The 14,827-nt window shown below is 48.2% G+C and overlaps 4 protein-coding genes across 4 annotated transcripts; 2 read left to right on the top strand and 2 right to left on the bottom strand.

The window, feature by feature from the left end:
- Window positions 1-3,609: 3,609 nt before the first annotated feature.
- On the bottom strand, window positions 3,610-4,602 carry LOC4815831 (histidine-rich glycoprotein). Its single transcript, XM_001355412.4, has 2 exons — window positions 4,387-4,602; window positions 3,610-4,215 (listed from the first exon to the last, which is right to left on the bottom strand). Exons 1-2 carry the CDS (start codon window positions 4,399-4,401, stop codon window positions 3,769-3,771), a joined length of 462 nt encoding a protein of 153 aa, XP_001355448.2. The 5' UTR covers window positions 4,402-4,602; the 3' UTR covers window positions 3,610-3,768.
- A 2,290-nt stretch (window positions 4,603-6,892) lies between these two features.
- Window positions 6,893-8,011, top strand: png (pan gu). Its single transcript, XM_001355413.4, has 2 exons — window positions 6,893-7,151; window positions 7,214-8,011. Exons 1-2 carry the CDS (start codon window positions 6,981-6,983, stop codon window positions 7,904-7,906), a joined length of 864 nt encoding a protein of 287 aa, XP_001355449.2. The 5' UTR covers window positions 6,893-6,980; the 3' UTR covers window positions 7,907-8,011.
- On the bottom strand, window positions 7,935-10,449 carry LOC6902089 (pre-rRNA-processing protein esf1). Its single transcript, XM_002133584.3, has one exon. It carries the CDS (start codon window positions 10,358-10,360, stop codon window positions 8,009-8,011), a length of 2,352 nt encoding a protein of 783 aa, XP_002133620.1. The 5' UTR covers window positions 10,361-10,449; the 3' UTR covers window positions 7,935-8,008.
- A 189-nt stretch (window positions 10,450-10,638) lies between these two features.
- LOC4815419 (solute carrier family 12 member 8) lies at window positions 10,639-14,533 on the top strand. The gene is made up of 7 exons (XM_001355414.4): window positions 10,639-11,362; window positions 11,441-11,988; window positions 12,045-12,246; window positions 12,315-12,549; window positions 12,608-13,213; window positions 13,270-13,448; window positions 13,514-14,533. Exons 1-7 carry the CDS (start codon window positions 11,133-11,135, stop codon window positions 13,671-13,673), a joined length of 2,160 nt encoding a protein of 719 aa, XP_001355450.1. The 5' UTR covers window positions 10,639-11,132; the 3' UTR covers window positions 13,674-14,533.
- Window positions 14,534-14,827: the final 294 nt, after the last annotated feature.

Here is a 14,827-nt window from a genome sequence, read left to right as displayed (position 1 = left end):
CCCTTACGGGAGAGTACCGAAATAAGCAGTCCCGGACAGCCAGCGGGTGCTCGCGAAGTAGCAACACTAACGATGCGCTTGTGGTGCCGCCTCAATAAGTAGCTAACACACTCCCATCCCTACACGCTACTTACCTACATCCCAACCCCCACACCCACCTCGCACCGGGCCCCACCGGGCAGCCCCATGTTCTAACTATGGCTTATCCGGGCAACGTGGATCTCTGCCCGGACGGACCGTACCTCTTCTCTGCAGCTCATGGGAAAGAATGAAAGAATTTAAAGAAACAAAAAACCAAAATGAGTCTGGCACTCCCCAAATGCCAACAGGGACAGGGACCCCAAACAGGGAAAAACAGCGTCTGTAAGGATGTCCTAATCAGTACCACTGTACAGCAAGCGGAGCGGGCGTAGCCCTAGTCTAGGAACCTTGGATAGTGGGAAACCCGCACCTGCATTCTTGCCAGAAAGCACTTAATATCTTTATTCTCCTTAATTATAGCGATAGAGACAACACGTCGGCAAGCCTAGAGGTGAAAGGAACACATTTAAGACTACATGGCCCATGAGGAAAATGATCTTCCCAACGACTTCGTTCGCAAACTCGCCAGCGAGTGGTCGGACATAGACGTACTAATAGACTGCGGTGCTCACCAAACTCAATGGGGGAGCTCGGACACAAATGTAAGCGGCAAATCACTGTTCAGCTTCATCGTCCGAAACCTAATGACTACATTAATCCCATGAAGGCCAACAGGGAAAAATATTGCTCAGCCTTGGTGGACTTACTCCCCTCTAAAGCACCAACATGGCCGGACACAAAGGACGACCTAGATCGTCTAGTAAACAGTTCACAGCATGCCTCTCTAACAAAACTATGTGGAAAAAGAAACCCCCATGGTGGACAAAACAAATAGACATCCTATGTAAAAGCTATAGGACTCTCTTCAACAGAGCCAAAAGCGCGAACGAGGAGAACCACTGGGCCACTGGCTACAAAATCAGTCTGGTACGTGGACCAACTCCAGTAAGGAGTCCCTGCGCATTCTAATAGATACGCATTTCCCCGGGTGCACTACCATTGAGCCGGCACACCTCGCAGGAGAGAAGCCGGTAACCTCGATGGATCAAATCCTCACAAAACGGCCGATAAACGGGCAATAACCAGGCAATCGCCAGGCCCGGACCAGGTAACCGCGGCCCAACTTCAAAAGGCCGGGGATACAGCCATCAACTGGCTAAAATGTATCTTCAGGAAAATACTGGCAGTATGTACATTACCAAAAGCTTGGCTTAAGGCTAGGCTTAAGGTCTTCAGGGAAAGACTCAAACTCAACCCCAAAAGACTTTAGACCAATCAGATTATCGTCTTTCCTACTCAAAACTTTTGAGACACTTAGGAAAATCAAAAGTCCTCAGCTGCATTCAAGCATGCCTACTGGAAAGGAAAATCCACGGAAAAGGCACTTCATGTAAAGTAGTGCCATACACTCCCTCGAATCCCTCGAAAACGGAGCTCGTGTTATTCACAAATAAATATAAGGTGCCGCCCCTAAACCCCCCAATACTAAATGGATGCCGGCTCTCCTTAAGCGACAGTGCCAGTTACTTAGGTTGGTAATTGACAAAAAGCATAATTGGAACTTGAATGTCAAAGATAGAGTGAAGAAGGCAACCACAGCACTCTACACTTTCAAAAAATCTATTGGCTTAAAGTGGGGCATAGACCAATGGATATATCTGGCAGTAGTCAGCACCCATCAGCTGCGGAAAGTTCAGCGAACTGCCGCCCTTTGCATCAGTGGAGCTCTTCGCACCACGCCAAATGCGCCTGGACCTTGCAGGAAAAGAGCGGGAAGAAATGGCAGTATCACAGCACATAGGTCCCAGCAAGAACAGACTATCAAGATCCAGGAGTGTACACAGATACTCCCTTCCACACAATCATCCCTCATAGAGACTAATGGCTCGAGGGACTCCCAGGCCCAGATGGGGCATAAGCATCTTCACGGATGGTTCGAAGCTGGCACGGATGGCAGGGTCGCAGGAGGAATTTACTCCGAATCATAAGGCCCTCCTTCAGGCTCCCAGATCAGTGTAGTGTTTTCCAAGCAGAAGTTACAGCAATCCGGGAAGCTCTGAACTGCCTTCAAACGGCCACTGTGGCAGACTGCCCCAAATCTTTTCTCGAGATGGCTCAGCAACTGGCTATTAGCCTTATATGGGTCCCGGGACACCGGGACATTAAGGGCAACTGTATAGCGGATGAGTTGCCCAGATATAGTACTACAACCCCCAATCTCCGAGATAAGGACGATATTTTTATGCCTATGGCCTTATGTTCTCAAACATGTTAGGAATAGCGGATAACTCAGATATACTTCTATAATTATTTTCCATCAGACCTGCTACCTTTGTTATGGAGAGGAATTCTAAACGATTCCTTCCCATGTTAATTGGGAGGAAATATGAAGAATCAATGGACACGGCGAATAGTTTAAGCAAGGGGACACACAAAGCCTCGGCGCACTACCTGAGTACACAGTCGGGAACTCCGTCAGGACCCGGTAAAAACACCGGCTTAAGTAGTCGATAATAGGTTATTTGGCAAAATTGGAAAAAAAACATCGGCAATCGCCTTGTACGAACATACATATGTACATACAACACATTCGCTCATTATAGTCGTATAAAGGATATACAAAATAAGACTTTCTTATAGAAAGCGTTTCCGACCCCATGAAGTAAATAATATGTATATATTATTGATCAGCATAAATAATTAACATAAACTAGACTGGCCGGTTCATCCACTGTGCTTGCTGGCAATGCAGCACTCCACAAACTTTAGATGCTCCATGCGGAGTAGTTTTTTTTCTAAACAAAGATTCTGTCCAACCAAAGGATGCGGCCAGGACCTTGGGTTTCTTAAATTGGACGGTCAAAGGGAGTTTGTTCTAATTAATTTAAGCTAACAAAATTCTACATAAATATATAATTGTTGTTATTATTATTATCATTGTCGAAATGCAAAAAACAAGCAATAAAATAAAAGTTGCGGATCTATATGGATGAAATAATAGGGAATTGTAAGCGAGAGAATTTTTATTGTTAGAATAACATAATATGATTGGAGGGGACTAACTATGGACGATAATGTAAATCCCTCCAAAGATCCAACTGCGCTTAGCGGATGGTCCTTTAATGCATACAATATACTTATATCCCTTTACAAAATAGGGATAGGATAAAGAGCTCAAGCCGAGTCTGGCTTAAAATATGAAATGGTTTAAAATTAAATAATTTAAAAAATTCAATTATCTCTCCATAAAGAACACATTAAAGGACAGGCGTGCTCCGCATTTCAAAATCATATGGGCGCCAAAGCAATGAAAAGTATGGCAGCTCTATTTCACTTATACATGTACTTTTACATACATTACTAACCGAATGTTTAAAATATTCATTTAGCGTAAAAGTTTTTCCAAATCAATTTTGAGAAACTTTTCGAAATTTTATCAAATGTTGCCTAATGGTACAAATCTGATACAATACGACACAACCTTCCAAAAAATGTGTGTGCATAGAATGGATAAAACACGAACCCTCATTGATTTAGGTAATACTCTAGGTAAACGTTTTATTTAACAAGAGACGGTACATATAAAAAAAGCCTTACACACGAATGGGATGGGGTTGGGTTTGGGGAGAATAACTCCTCCTCACAACTTATTTGGCAAAGGGGGGCGCCGAAAAGGATCTGATCTGCCTACTCATGGTGCGCATAGTGCTCGTGATGTTCGTAGTGCTCCGAGTGGTGCACGGGCTCCTCGTAGTGGCCATGCTCGTGCAGATGCGACTCGCTGTGGTTCTCCAGCACCAGGCCGTGGTTGTGATTGTGCTCGCTCTTGGGATGCAGGATCTTCAGCTTCTGTTTGGTGCCGCCGATCTCGATGGGCTTCTTTACCAGATGCTGATCCTCCTTCTTAATGTAAACGGGCACGGCGTGGTAGTGATGGAACTTGACGCTCTGATGCGACGTGGCATGCTTATGCTCCACCTCATGATGCAGCTCCGTCTCCTCGTGCTCCGGCTCGTAGCTGGCATGTTCCTGGTGTTCGTAGTGCTGCTCGTGGGGCTGCTCCTGGTGCTCGTAGTCGTGGATCTTCAAAGCGTGCACGCTTACAGCCAGCAGGGCCAGTGCCAGGCAGGGCAGCTAGAAAGTGGATAGTAAGGGCGCAGAATTAGATCTTATGTAGATCCCCATTTGTTATCACAGAACTTTCGTTTTCCCATAAGGAAAACTTTCTTAAAATTTCATTTTTTTCTTTGGATGGATGGATAGATATTCCTGATGGACTTATATCATATTTTTTGATTTGCTTACAATGAGTTTCAGCATTTTTCTATTTGTTTGTTGAAACGAAACACACGCACAGAGCAGAGAGAGCACAAAAACACACAGAAAGTCACTGGGAAAAAATGTATTCTGGATTCGATTGCAATATTCCAAAGATCGTTTTTGGTTACGCGAAGCGAAGCGAACTCCTGGACGGCGGCAGGCTGAATGTGGCTCTAGCTCTGGGACCAGATTCGATTTATACCCGCCAGAGCCCAGAGCCGAGAGCCAAGAGCCGTCTCCACCACACAGAGAGATGTGGAAAGAAAGGTAAGGCGAGGCAGCAGCAGCAGCAGCAGCAGCGCCGAATTAGCCAGCGAAATGTGAAATGTGCGGCAGCAGCACGAGTAGCTGCAACTACAAAAACAATGTTGCAATGCTGCAACAACAGCAACAGAAACAACGATTAACGGCAACGAACTTCAAGTCAAAGTCGAGGCAGACCAAAAGACAGACACAACACGACTGGTAGGGGGCAAATATGAGAGGAGTTTGTTATATTAATACCCCACCCCGTTCAGAGGGTATTATTAAATACATCAGATATTTTGCAATGAATTTAAAGGAAGCATCTGCCGACTCCATAAAATGAAGTACATATGTACACATATAATAACGTACATATATGTAAATGCTAGATCTAAGGTCCAACATCCGATCGGATCACTATCATTCGAGACACTGTACATATTATGATCTCAGGATGTTTGGATGCGGAATTCATAACTTCTGCTTGTTTTAATGTTTCAAATCAAGTTCTATGCGGGATGCCATTATTTTGGTCTTGGGTTTTGTTCTAAAAATATCATTTTAACAGTTATTATGATGAGGAATATTAATTCAATTTAATTTTTTATATTTTTTCTACAAGGCCGTCTGCAAGATTTAGTCTGGGGCAGTTTATTATTCTATAAAAGGAGATTTAAATTGTGGGAGTTTAAACTGCAAATTTTCTTTCATATGGCTGTGGATGTCAACTCGATCCATCTGCAAATGGAGGGTATCAAATAATGCGACGCCCCAATTTATTGCCTTCCTTTTTCTTGCTGTAATTTATGGCTGCTGCCACAAAATTGTTTGTGAAAATTCGACAAAAACATATACGTACCTACATACATATGTACATATGTATACTCGTATGCGTATAGTATGCGTGCGGGATAGTGGTTCAATTAAAATATATATTATATTACGTATTCGGCATTTTGGCCGCCACTGGGGGCAAGCAAGGCAATGCAGCCTCCCAAGGAGGAGAAAAACCCGTTGTCAATCAAAGCAATAGCGGCACCAACGGGTTAACCACCCATGCCCACCCCACACACAAACCAGTCCCAGTCCGGGTGTCTGTGTGTGTAAGTGCAAGTGCAAGTACCATTAACGGCATTTTTCAAAAGGTGCCAAAGACAAAGAGGAGAGAGAGAAGCAAGCAATTAGAAAAAAAAACGGTAAATGATTGTGTTATCGGAATTATCGGAATTCCATTGCCAGAAGGATTCAAAACAGCATGAGGGAATGACACAAAAATAAGAAACGGTATTTTAAAAGAAACCGGAAGAGAGTAGCAAACAACAACGGTACAGGTACATCGCTAGAAGATTGATAAAAGATCGATCTGGTCATCGACATGCAAATCTAGCTTCCGCGTTTATCTGTCAGGAACCCAATTAATTCCCCAGGTGGAGTGATAAATGATGGGATTTGCTTGCCATGGGGCTCTAAATATGGTGAAGGGCCCGGCGGCCTCTCTCTTATGCTCTCCATTATGCAAGTGCATTCCATTGTTTCAACTAGAGCACGCAGCAGGGCGTGGTGGGCTCTGACGCCACAGGTGAAAGGTTAATGAGCTTTCTTACTCTCAATCTCTCTCACTCGCTCGCAAAGATTTCCCCTCAACCGATTCAAATCGAACGAGATATAAGTAACCATTCCAATTAAAATGCAGCAAAAGTTAGATAATGCCCCGCGTGCATGTGAGCGACTTAGGAAGTTCGAAATAGCCTAAAATTGATATTCGAGACGAGACGAATTTGAAGGGGAAGTCTCCTGCATGCGAATAGGGGCGCAGCTGCACCAGCAAAGCCGCGCTGCCTTTTCGAGTGCAATCGAGGCGATTTATTGTAGGTTAGTATGCTTGCAGCAGGCAAATGCGGCTGACTGGCTGTCTGGATGGCTAAGTGTACCATGTGCATTGCGCACACACATTATCCATTGGGAAAAGTAAAAGTAAACTGCTTTCTCACCCAACACAATTTGCATAACATGCCAGTTTGGGCCAGTTTGCTTGTCTAACATGGCCTGTCGCTTTGTCTTGGCAACATTTTTAATTAGCAATTCGGCGATAAATCGCTTTATATAACAGCCGCAATTGGCAGGAAGCGCAGCGCAGGCGCCCGCCTTGCAAATATTGTCAATTTAAATTTGAATTTAAAAGTGCGGGTTCAGCGGTTCAATTCAGCGATTCATTGCTCTGATCGATTCTGGATCTATCGATTATGGGAGCCCGGGGCGCTGAATGGCGTTTAACTGTAAACTGGCTATGTTGAAAACTATTTGCAATATTTGGTAATTGCCAGCCTTTAAAAATGAATTTGGGCGATCCCATGTTGAGAGCCGTGCGCGTGCTCGGCCAGGGCACATTCGGCCGCGTCTTCCTGTGCCTGCAGCACGAGGGCAGTCGCCAGCAGCGTCAAGTATGCGTGAAGCGCATCATCGTGCGCAATCCAAAGACGGAGCTGAGTCTGATCAAGGAGGAGGTGAGCTTGGCGTTGTCCTCGAATTTTGTCTAATAACGATGGTTCCACCTCCCACCCACCAGATCTACATCATCTCGCAGTTGCGTCATCCCAACATCGTCGAGTTTATTCGCTCCTTCAACCACTCGGGCACCGTCAACATCGTGATGGAATACGCGCCCAACGGGACCCTGCGGGACGTGATTCAGCACACGGCCAACCTGCCGCATGAGCGCCTGTTGCGCTACTTCGGCGACATGGTGATTGGTCTGGAGTACCTGCACATACGCAACGTGATCCACCGTGATATCAAGCCCGAAAACATGCTCCTCGACGCTGGCGACCGGGTGAAGATCGCCGACTTTGGAATATCCAATGTCCATGCCCCCAGCAAGCAGCACCTAGCGGGCGTAGGCACCCCCTTGTACATGGCCCCGGAGGTGATGTCCGGTAATGGAAAGGTTGATTACAAGTCTGACATCTGGTCGTTGGGGCTGGTTCTCTACGAGCTGTGCGTAGGCCGCAGCCCCTTTGTCGCGCTCATCGATCCCGGAGCCACGCCCCAGCAGGTGCATACCGTGGTGGTCACGTTGACGCGGCCCAAACTAGACTGCCAGCTTATACGGCGCCTCCACAACTCCACCTGGTCCCGTATTTGCGAATTGATGGTGGTCTACGAACAGGAGCGCCGCATCTGTGTGCCCGATATCTTCCGGCTGGATCCCTGCATCACTTCCTTCCTCTACAAGCAGTATTTCAATTACAACTACAACTAATTTATGATCCCCCAGCGAAAAGAAGACCTTTTTTGTACGCATATTTTTAGCATTTACTTTTCTAACTTAATAATTTACATTAAGCAAATACACAGTAATCCCCTAGACCTTCGGCTGCTGCTGGAGTTTCCGCTTGAGGCTCTTCACCAGCGCAGACTGTTCCAGCTGCTGCTTGCTGCGCTTGGGAGCCAGCGACTCGTCGGGTGAGTCCCCTGTCTCACCTCCGTCCACCTGCCGCTCGCGACGCTTGAGCTTTTCACCAATGATCTGCTGCATGCCCTTGGTAGCCTTGTAGTGGGAGTGCGTAGGATCAATGTTGTACTCGTGCGACTTGTAGACGGCCTTGAAGCGCGTGTCGTTCAGGTCCACCCTGAAGTCGTCGTCAGGTTTGGCATTCTCCGGCTGCTGCTTGGCTTTTTTGAGTTGCTTGCGACGCTTGCGCTTGGAGCCGCCCGAGTTCTGCTCCTCTTCCTTGAGGATCTTTGTTAGACTAAAGTGATGCTTCTCCTCCAAGCCGTCGCCGTCGTCTAGCAGCAAGGCCAGCTCCTGCTGGTGCTGCTGCTCCGCCGCAGAATCCTCGACTTGATCCTGCTTGTTGTTTTTCTTTTTGGCTTGCTTTTTAGTCTTGGGCGGCTCGTAGTCGCCATTGGCAAACTCCTCGGCAAAGTAGGCATCGTTCATGTCGATGCCATCGGGCACTGAGGAGTCGTCGCTGTCCTCGAGATCTCCACCCCGTGCCTCGCTCTGCTTCTTCCGCCGCAGCTCCTTGCGCAGCTTGTTCTTTTCACTACGCTTTTGAATAACCTTCTCGATGGGGGTCAGCTCGGATGGCTGGCAGGATGTGGCTGTGCTCGTCTTCTCCTGCTCTTCCTTTGGCTCGACAGCCGGCTTAATGTTCCAGGACATTTCCATCTCGTATTTGTGCTCCTTTTCCTGCTTCTCTTTCTGCAGGATATCGGCCAGTAGGTTCTTGTAGCTAGCAATGCGCTCCTGCTTTGAAAGCTTCTTGGGAGGCTGATGCTGCTTTTGCTCTGGCTGCTGCTGCTCTTTCTTCTCCTCCGCCTGGGGCTGTTCCTCATCCTCGTCTTCGTCTTCCTCGCTGCTGTAAGCCACAATCTGGCGAAGCTCCTTGTCGGTAAGCTTGTCCACCTGGCCACTGGAGAGCTTGTCGCCCAGCTCGCGTCTGTCCAGCGCCGTTTCATCCCAGGTGAGGTCCACCTTGGCCTGCTGCAGGGCAGTCGTGGTGAACTGGCGGGGCTTGTAGTTGCTGGCATCCGGCAGCTCGAAGCACTCGTCTTTTGGCGTATCCTCCTCAAAGGAGGTGTCGTCGGGGATGAAGCGGAGGTCGACGCGCGTGGCGGAGCTCTCGTACTCAATGCCATCGCACTCCTTGTACACCTTGTCGGCGGTAGCAACGGAGTCGCACTCGGCCACAGCGTAGTAGTAGCGGAGTCGGTTCAGCTGATACTGGCGCAGCTTCTCCATATGGTAGTCGTCACCCTCCTCGGCGTCACTGTCCTGCTCCTTGACCAGCTCCTCGTCTGAGTCGTCCTCCTCCTCCTGCTCCCTCTCGTCACGCTTCACCAGCTCCGCCGGGCCGTGAATCTCTTCTTCGGCCAGGCGTGCCTTGCCGAACTCTGAGGGGTAGATCTTAACGCTGAGAATGCTTCCACCGAGCGGTAGGAAGGAGCTCAGAAGCACCATCAGATCCTCGGCGCGTATGCGATCCCAGTCCATGTTGCAGATGGCCAGGCGTCGGGTAGACACCTCGGTGCTCTCGGCATCATTGTCCAGCTCGCCCCAGACATGGTCGATCTGCAGCTCGGGCCCCTCGGCACCTTCGTCATCATCGGTGTCGTCGTCCGACGAGGAGTCCGTCATCAGGCGGCCTTCGCCTCGGGCATAATCAACGTTTGGGTTGGTCAGGCGCTCGCGCAGGTTCTCCGGGACTTCGGAGCCGTCGCTGTCCAAGGAATCGTTTTCGAACTTATCCTCTTTAACGTCCACGCAAGCAATGGCCAGCTCTTCTGCCCGGCGTTCTTTCTGCTCCTCCTCTTCGATCTCTTTCTTAGCCACCACCTCCGCCTCTGCCTCAGCCTCCTTTTCACCATCATCGCTGTCGTTCTCATCCAGTTCGTAGAACTTGCGTAGATCTTCGGCATTGCTTGTGTTGACCGGTCGGCCGTACTTGTCCACAGTATACTTCACCTTGAATTTTTCATCCGTGAACATCCCCTGGAAGCGCTTGTCGATCTTCACCTTGCGTTGCACCTTGGGCACACCCTTGAAGCGGGGATCGGACAGCAAATGTTGGAAGCGCGCATCGCCCCAAATCCCAGTCTCTGCATCTCCCTGGGTAGACGTAGCGATCTTGGCGGCATATCCTGATGTAGAAGGCCCTTCCTTGTCGGCTTTCTTTGGCCCCTTAGCTGACCTTTCCTTCTTCTTGACCATTTTCCGTACAGCTTGAGAATAAAAACTGAACGCCAAATGTAAACACGTGCAGAGACCGCATTATGGAGTTGCCACCCAGTCGGAGCTCGAACAGATGTTAAATTAAAACAACAGATTTAGTCGATATTCGATAGCCTGCCATCACCAAGAAGGACTAGAAGATGGAAGTATATAAAAAATAAAACCCATGGGTATAGGAATTTGTAGAATCACATTTGTTGTTTCCGAATTTTCATTCATTTGAATTGGCGCGCCGGCCATCATCTGGTAGCTCAGGAATAATCGGTTCGCCCATTTAACGGTATGGCAGCACGCACGGATAGCTATCGATGACGACTTGCGTATAGTTTACATATGAAAGTGTGTTTTTATTTAACTTTTTGCGCATTTACCACCGACATTCGTTACATCCCGCCTCCAATGATGAGGTCCGCTGTTTCGCGTGCCAACTGCGAGTAAGCGAAAAGGGGGCCAGACCACAGACTTGGAGCGCAGTTTCTGCTAAATCACATGCCCAAAATTTCATTCGCTTGCCTGCGTGGATGTGTTTTGGTATCCATCATCTTCATTGCGACGTCGCAGCCAGAGCCAGTCAAGAAGCCAATAAATAGCAATCAGTTAATTGCCGCGATTAGGCCAAAATAGTCGATAGATAGTCCCATCACAGAGGCCAGGAATAAGTCGGCTCCAACAACAACAAGCGCCCAAAAAACCCACAGCTCTCTCTCTCCCGCACACACATACACAATACGCACGCAGACCGGAGCGAAGTATGAGTAATACGGCAGAAAGTAATGGGAACCGGCGCACTGTCGACTGGCAGCGCTTCGGTCTTGGAGGCGATGATGACGGTGAGGTGGCCGTGGCCAGCTTTCGTCAGCGGACCAACAACAACACGGGTGGATTCGTGGACCTGGGCAACGAGTACACATACGCGGCCGGTGGCCACCATGCCTCCGGGGCGAACGAGATATTCGCCGGGGAGCAGGGCGATAAGCCATGGTGAGTAATGGATAGCCCCGGCTTCTGTTGCTGCCCCAGGACTACAGCACATCCTTCGTTTCATCCAACACTCAACAGGTGGCGCTCGAACTTCTTTATATCGCAGCCGGTCCTGTTCGGTACCTGGGATGGGGTCTTCACCTCCTGTCTGATCAACGTCTTTGGTGTGATCGTGTTCCTGCGTTCGGGCTGGATCGTGGCCCAGGCGGGCATCATCAATGCTGTAGCCATCATCGTCTGCACTGTCCTCATAGCCCTGGTGAGCGTCCTCTCGGCCATCGGCATCTGCGAACGGTGTCGCGTGGAAAGCGGTGGCGTTTACTTTTTGATTGCGCACACCTTGGGCTCCCGGTTCGGTGGCGCCCTGGGTTTGCTCTACTGCTTCGGCCAGGCCGTGGGCTGTGCCCTGAATGTGATGGGATTCGGCGAGTCGATGGCCGGACTGGTCGGATTGGAAGGCAACAAGTGGGCCATTCGTGGCTTTGCCACCGCTGCTGTTCTGCTCCTGGGCTGCATCAATGTGGCCGGCGTAAAGTGGGTTATCAAGCTGCAGTTCATTCTGCTAATGATCCTGCTTATCTCGGCGCTGGACTTTATGGTGGGCAGCTTTGTAGGAGTAGATCCAGGTAAGATCATGTCTATTTCTGGGTCTGTCCCTTGCTCATTTTGATTCTCATCGCAGAGAATGGCTTCGATGGCTGGGTGAGCGGCAACTTTGCAGAAAATCTCTGGCCAAGCTACGAGGACGGATATTCGTGGTTCCGCGTTTTTGGGGTCTTCTTTCCCACTGTCACCGGCGTTCTGTCTGGCATCAATATGAGCGGCGACCTGCGCGCTCCCTCGACAGACATACCCAATGGAACCCTCGCTGCCTTTGGCACTTCGTAAGGCTTCCCCAAAAAGAGCACCCTTGTTACCAAATAGTGACACTTTTTCTCCCTCTCTTTGGTAGGACATTTTTGTACTTGGTGTTTGTTCTGTTCCTGGGGGCCACCTGTCAACGGGCCATACTCTACAAAGACTTCATGATCTCCGTCAAAGTGTCGGCCGTGCATTTCCTGCTCCTGGCCGGCATCTACGTCTCCAGCATGTCTTCCTGTTTAGGCGCCATGTATGGGACTCCGCGCGTTCTCCAGAGTATAGCCAAAGAAAGCGTCATTCCAGGCATCGATGTGCTGGGCAAAGGTGTAAGTAATCTTTATTTATTTATATATGGGATTCAATATCGCCTCGCTCCCTTTGCAGCGCGGACCCAACAAAGTCCCTCTATATGCAATGGCCATTGTGGCACTCGTGACGGTCACCTTCATTATTGTGGGCGATATTAATTTCCTGGCCCCCATCGTGACCATGCCCTTCTTGCTGACCTACGCCTGCATCAACTACGCCTACTTTGCCTTGGCCCAGACCTTTGACATACAAGAGCAGCGCGAGGAGCGATTCCGTATTCAGGCCTCAAGCCCCAGCTACGAGACACGTCGCTACGGCAGCGTCTCCGATGGAGGCAACGACCTGGACCTGCTCTTCCCCGATCGAGTGCGCCACAAGAATTTGCAGAGTCCTCAGAACTCTCCCATGCACCAGGCGGCGCCAATGGAGTTCGACTTGGAGGGGCCCAGCACCTCCTCGACAGCGCCGGCTCCCAGCCAAGCGGAGGCCCGGGCTTCAACGACGACGATAGCCACAGAAACGGGTACAGAAGATGCCACAGCCTTATCAGTGGAGCAGACGGCCACACAGGGCGGTAGTGAGGATGAGAATGAACCGATTGCTCCCATCCGTCCACCCATTCATTCCAAGACGAAAAACTGGTACTCTGGCTACTGCAATCGCTGGTTCTCGCTGGGAGGGGTAAGCTAGTGATTCTGCCTCATTGGCATCTTTTTATTACCTGTTGCTTTCGCTAGGCCTTTGTCAAGTTGCTGGTGATGCTGCTAGTCAACTGGTACTACGCTTTGACCTGTTTTCTGGTGGTCTTTGTTGTTTGGTTCTATGTAGGCACGGCCAACCCAGCCGTTAAACCAGGCCTCACAGCCGAATTCAACTTTTTCGCCTGGCTCAAGAGCGTCATATTTAGGTGTTTTGGGTAAGTAGAGCTTAAAGTTCGAAGAAGAGGATCTAACCATAGCCATCTCTCTTTGTTTCATGCAGTAAGCGCATACATGAGTATGAGCAGATTGTGGTGACGCCCTCATGTCCGGGTGTAGATCTATCGCCGACGCAGCTGAACGAGCAGAACGAGGACTTCAGGCCGCGTCCCAACTACCACCACTCGTCCGTCATCGAGGGTCGCCTGATCGACGACATCTAGATGGAAGTGGAAGTGTCCGACATGGGAGTGGCTGTGCAGCTGTGGCAAGCAATATTTGAGTGCATTTCTGCCAAGCTAGAGCTAGAGCTAAACTAATCGAAACTAAGCTAAACTGAAAAAACAAAAAACTCAACTAAACTATATACTTACATAACTATGCGATATGTATGTTTGTATTTCAATGTATGGATGTGTACGTGTTCGTGTGTAAAAGCTAGGAGCTAAGGATATATGTATGTATTAATGTTTAGTCCAGGCACAGGCATTTACAACCCAAGATTCTCCTTTGTCCTCCCACAAGCAGCATACTGGCACCCGCACACACATACCACACACACGCACAGCGCCCAAAATGAGAACAGCTCAGAGCAGTCCTTTTTTTAAATTAATAATAATTATCTTAAGTTTTGGCACGCTTTTAATGTGTTCCTTGTTCGAGTAGTTATTTCTAGATAGAGAGAGAAAAAAAAACAGCTAGAGCGTGTAAAATTGTTGCTAAATGGATATGTTTCCAATGTTTCTGCACACCGACAGCATTTTGAAGGAAACATATGTGATACTGAGATAATAAGTAAAACCAAAAAACAAACAAAACACGAGAAAAACAAAATCAAATTTCAGGATCTGACGACTTTGCATTTGAAAGAAAGAAGCGAAGAAGCACAACCCACACACACACAACCCAACACAAACACACAAAAAAATACAGATTAAATGAAGGATTTAAAACACACAAAATTTACTTATATGTAGATCCTTAGGCTCATAAGTCTCACTCCAACTGTATTCGCAACCCAATGAACAATAACAATGTAAAAGTAAATCTAAGATCCAGATCTAATATAAACCATACATAACATGCTGTTCTATGGACTCACTCCAACGTAATCAGATCCCCAGCAGATATCATCAATAACCGCAATCTATATACACACCGTATTTATGTATATACCAACACACATATATATATATATATATATATATATGGAATATATGTATACACCACATGTTGTTTAAATGTAACAAAACAATCCCCAATTAATAGGGAGAGGAGAGGATAGGAGAGTGCGAGACGACCCTTTACACATATTTCGAAAATATAGCCCGGGTGTCTCATTTTTGTACGTGAATATACATATATAGCATAATTGAAC

Source organism: Drosophila pseudoobscura, chromosome X (assembly GCF_009870125.1).
Source record: "Drosophila pseudoobscura strain MV-25-SWS-2005 chromosome X, UCI_Dpse_MV25, whole genome shotgun sequence".
Classification (NCBI taxonomy): domain Eukaryota; kingdom Metazoa; phylum Arthropoda; class Insecta; order Diptera; family Drosophilidae; genus Drosophila; species Drosophila pseudoobscura.
This window is presented reverse-complemented; position numbering and strand designations above follow the sequence as displayed.

Excerpts from the sequence above, each read along its gene's own strand:
- LOC6902089 (XM_002133584.3), bottom strand. The coding sequence starts at position 10,360 with ATGGTCAAGAAGAAGGAAAGGTCAGCTAAGGGGCCAAAGAAAGCCGAC.
- png (XM_001355413.4), top strand. The coding sequence starts at position 6,981 with ATGAATTTGGGCGATCCCATGTTGAGAGCCGTGCGCGTGCTCGGCCAG. Across the intron at positions 7,152-7,213 it reads TGAGTCTGATCAAGGAGGAG|ATCTACATCATCTCGCAGTT; the intron begins GTGAGCTTGGCG and ends CCCACCCACCAG.
- LOC4815419 (XM_001355414.4), top strand. The coding sequence starts at position 11,133 with ATGAGTAATACGGCAGAAAGTAATGGGAACCGGCGCACTGTCGACTGG. Across the intron at positions 12,247-12,314 it reads CTCGCTGCCTTTGGCACTTC|GACATTTTTGTACTTGGTGT; the intron begins GTAAGGCTTCCC and ends TCTCTTTGGTAG. Across the intron at positions 13,449-13,513 it reads GTCATATTTAGGTGTTTTGG|TAAGCGCATACATGAGTATG; the intron begins GTAAGTAGAGCT and ends TGTTTCATGCAG.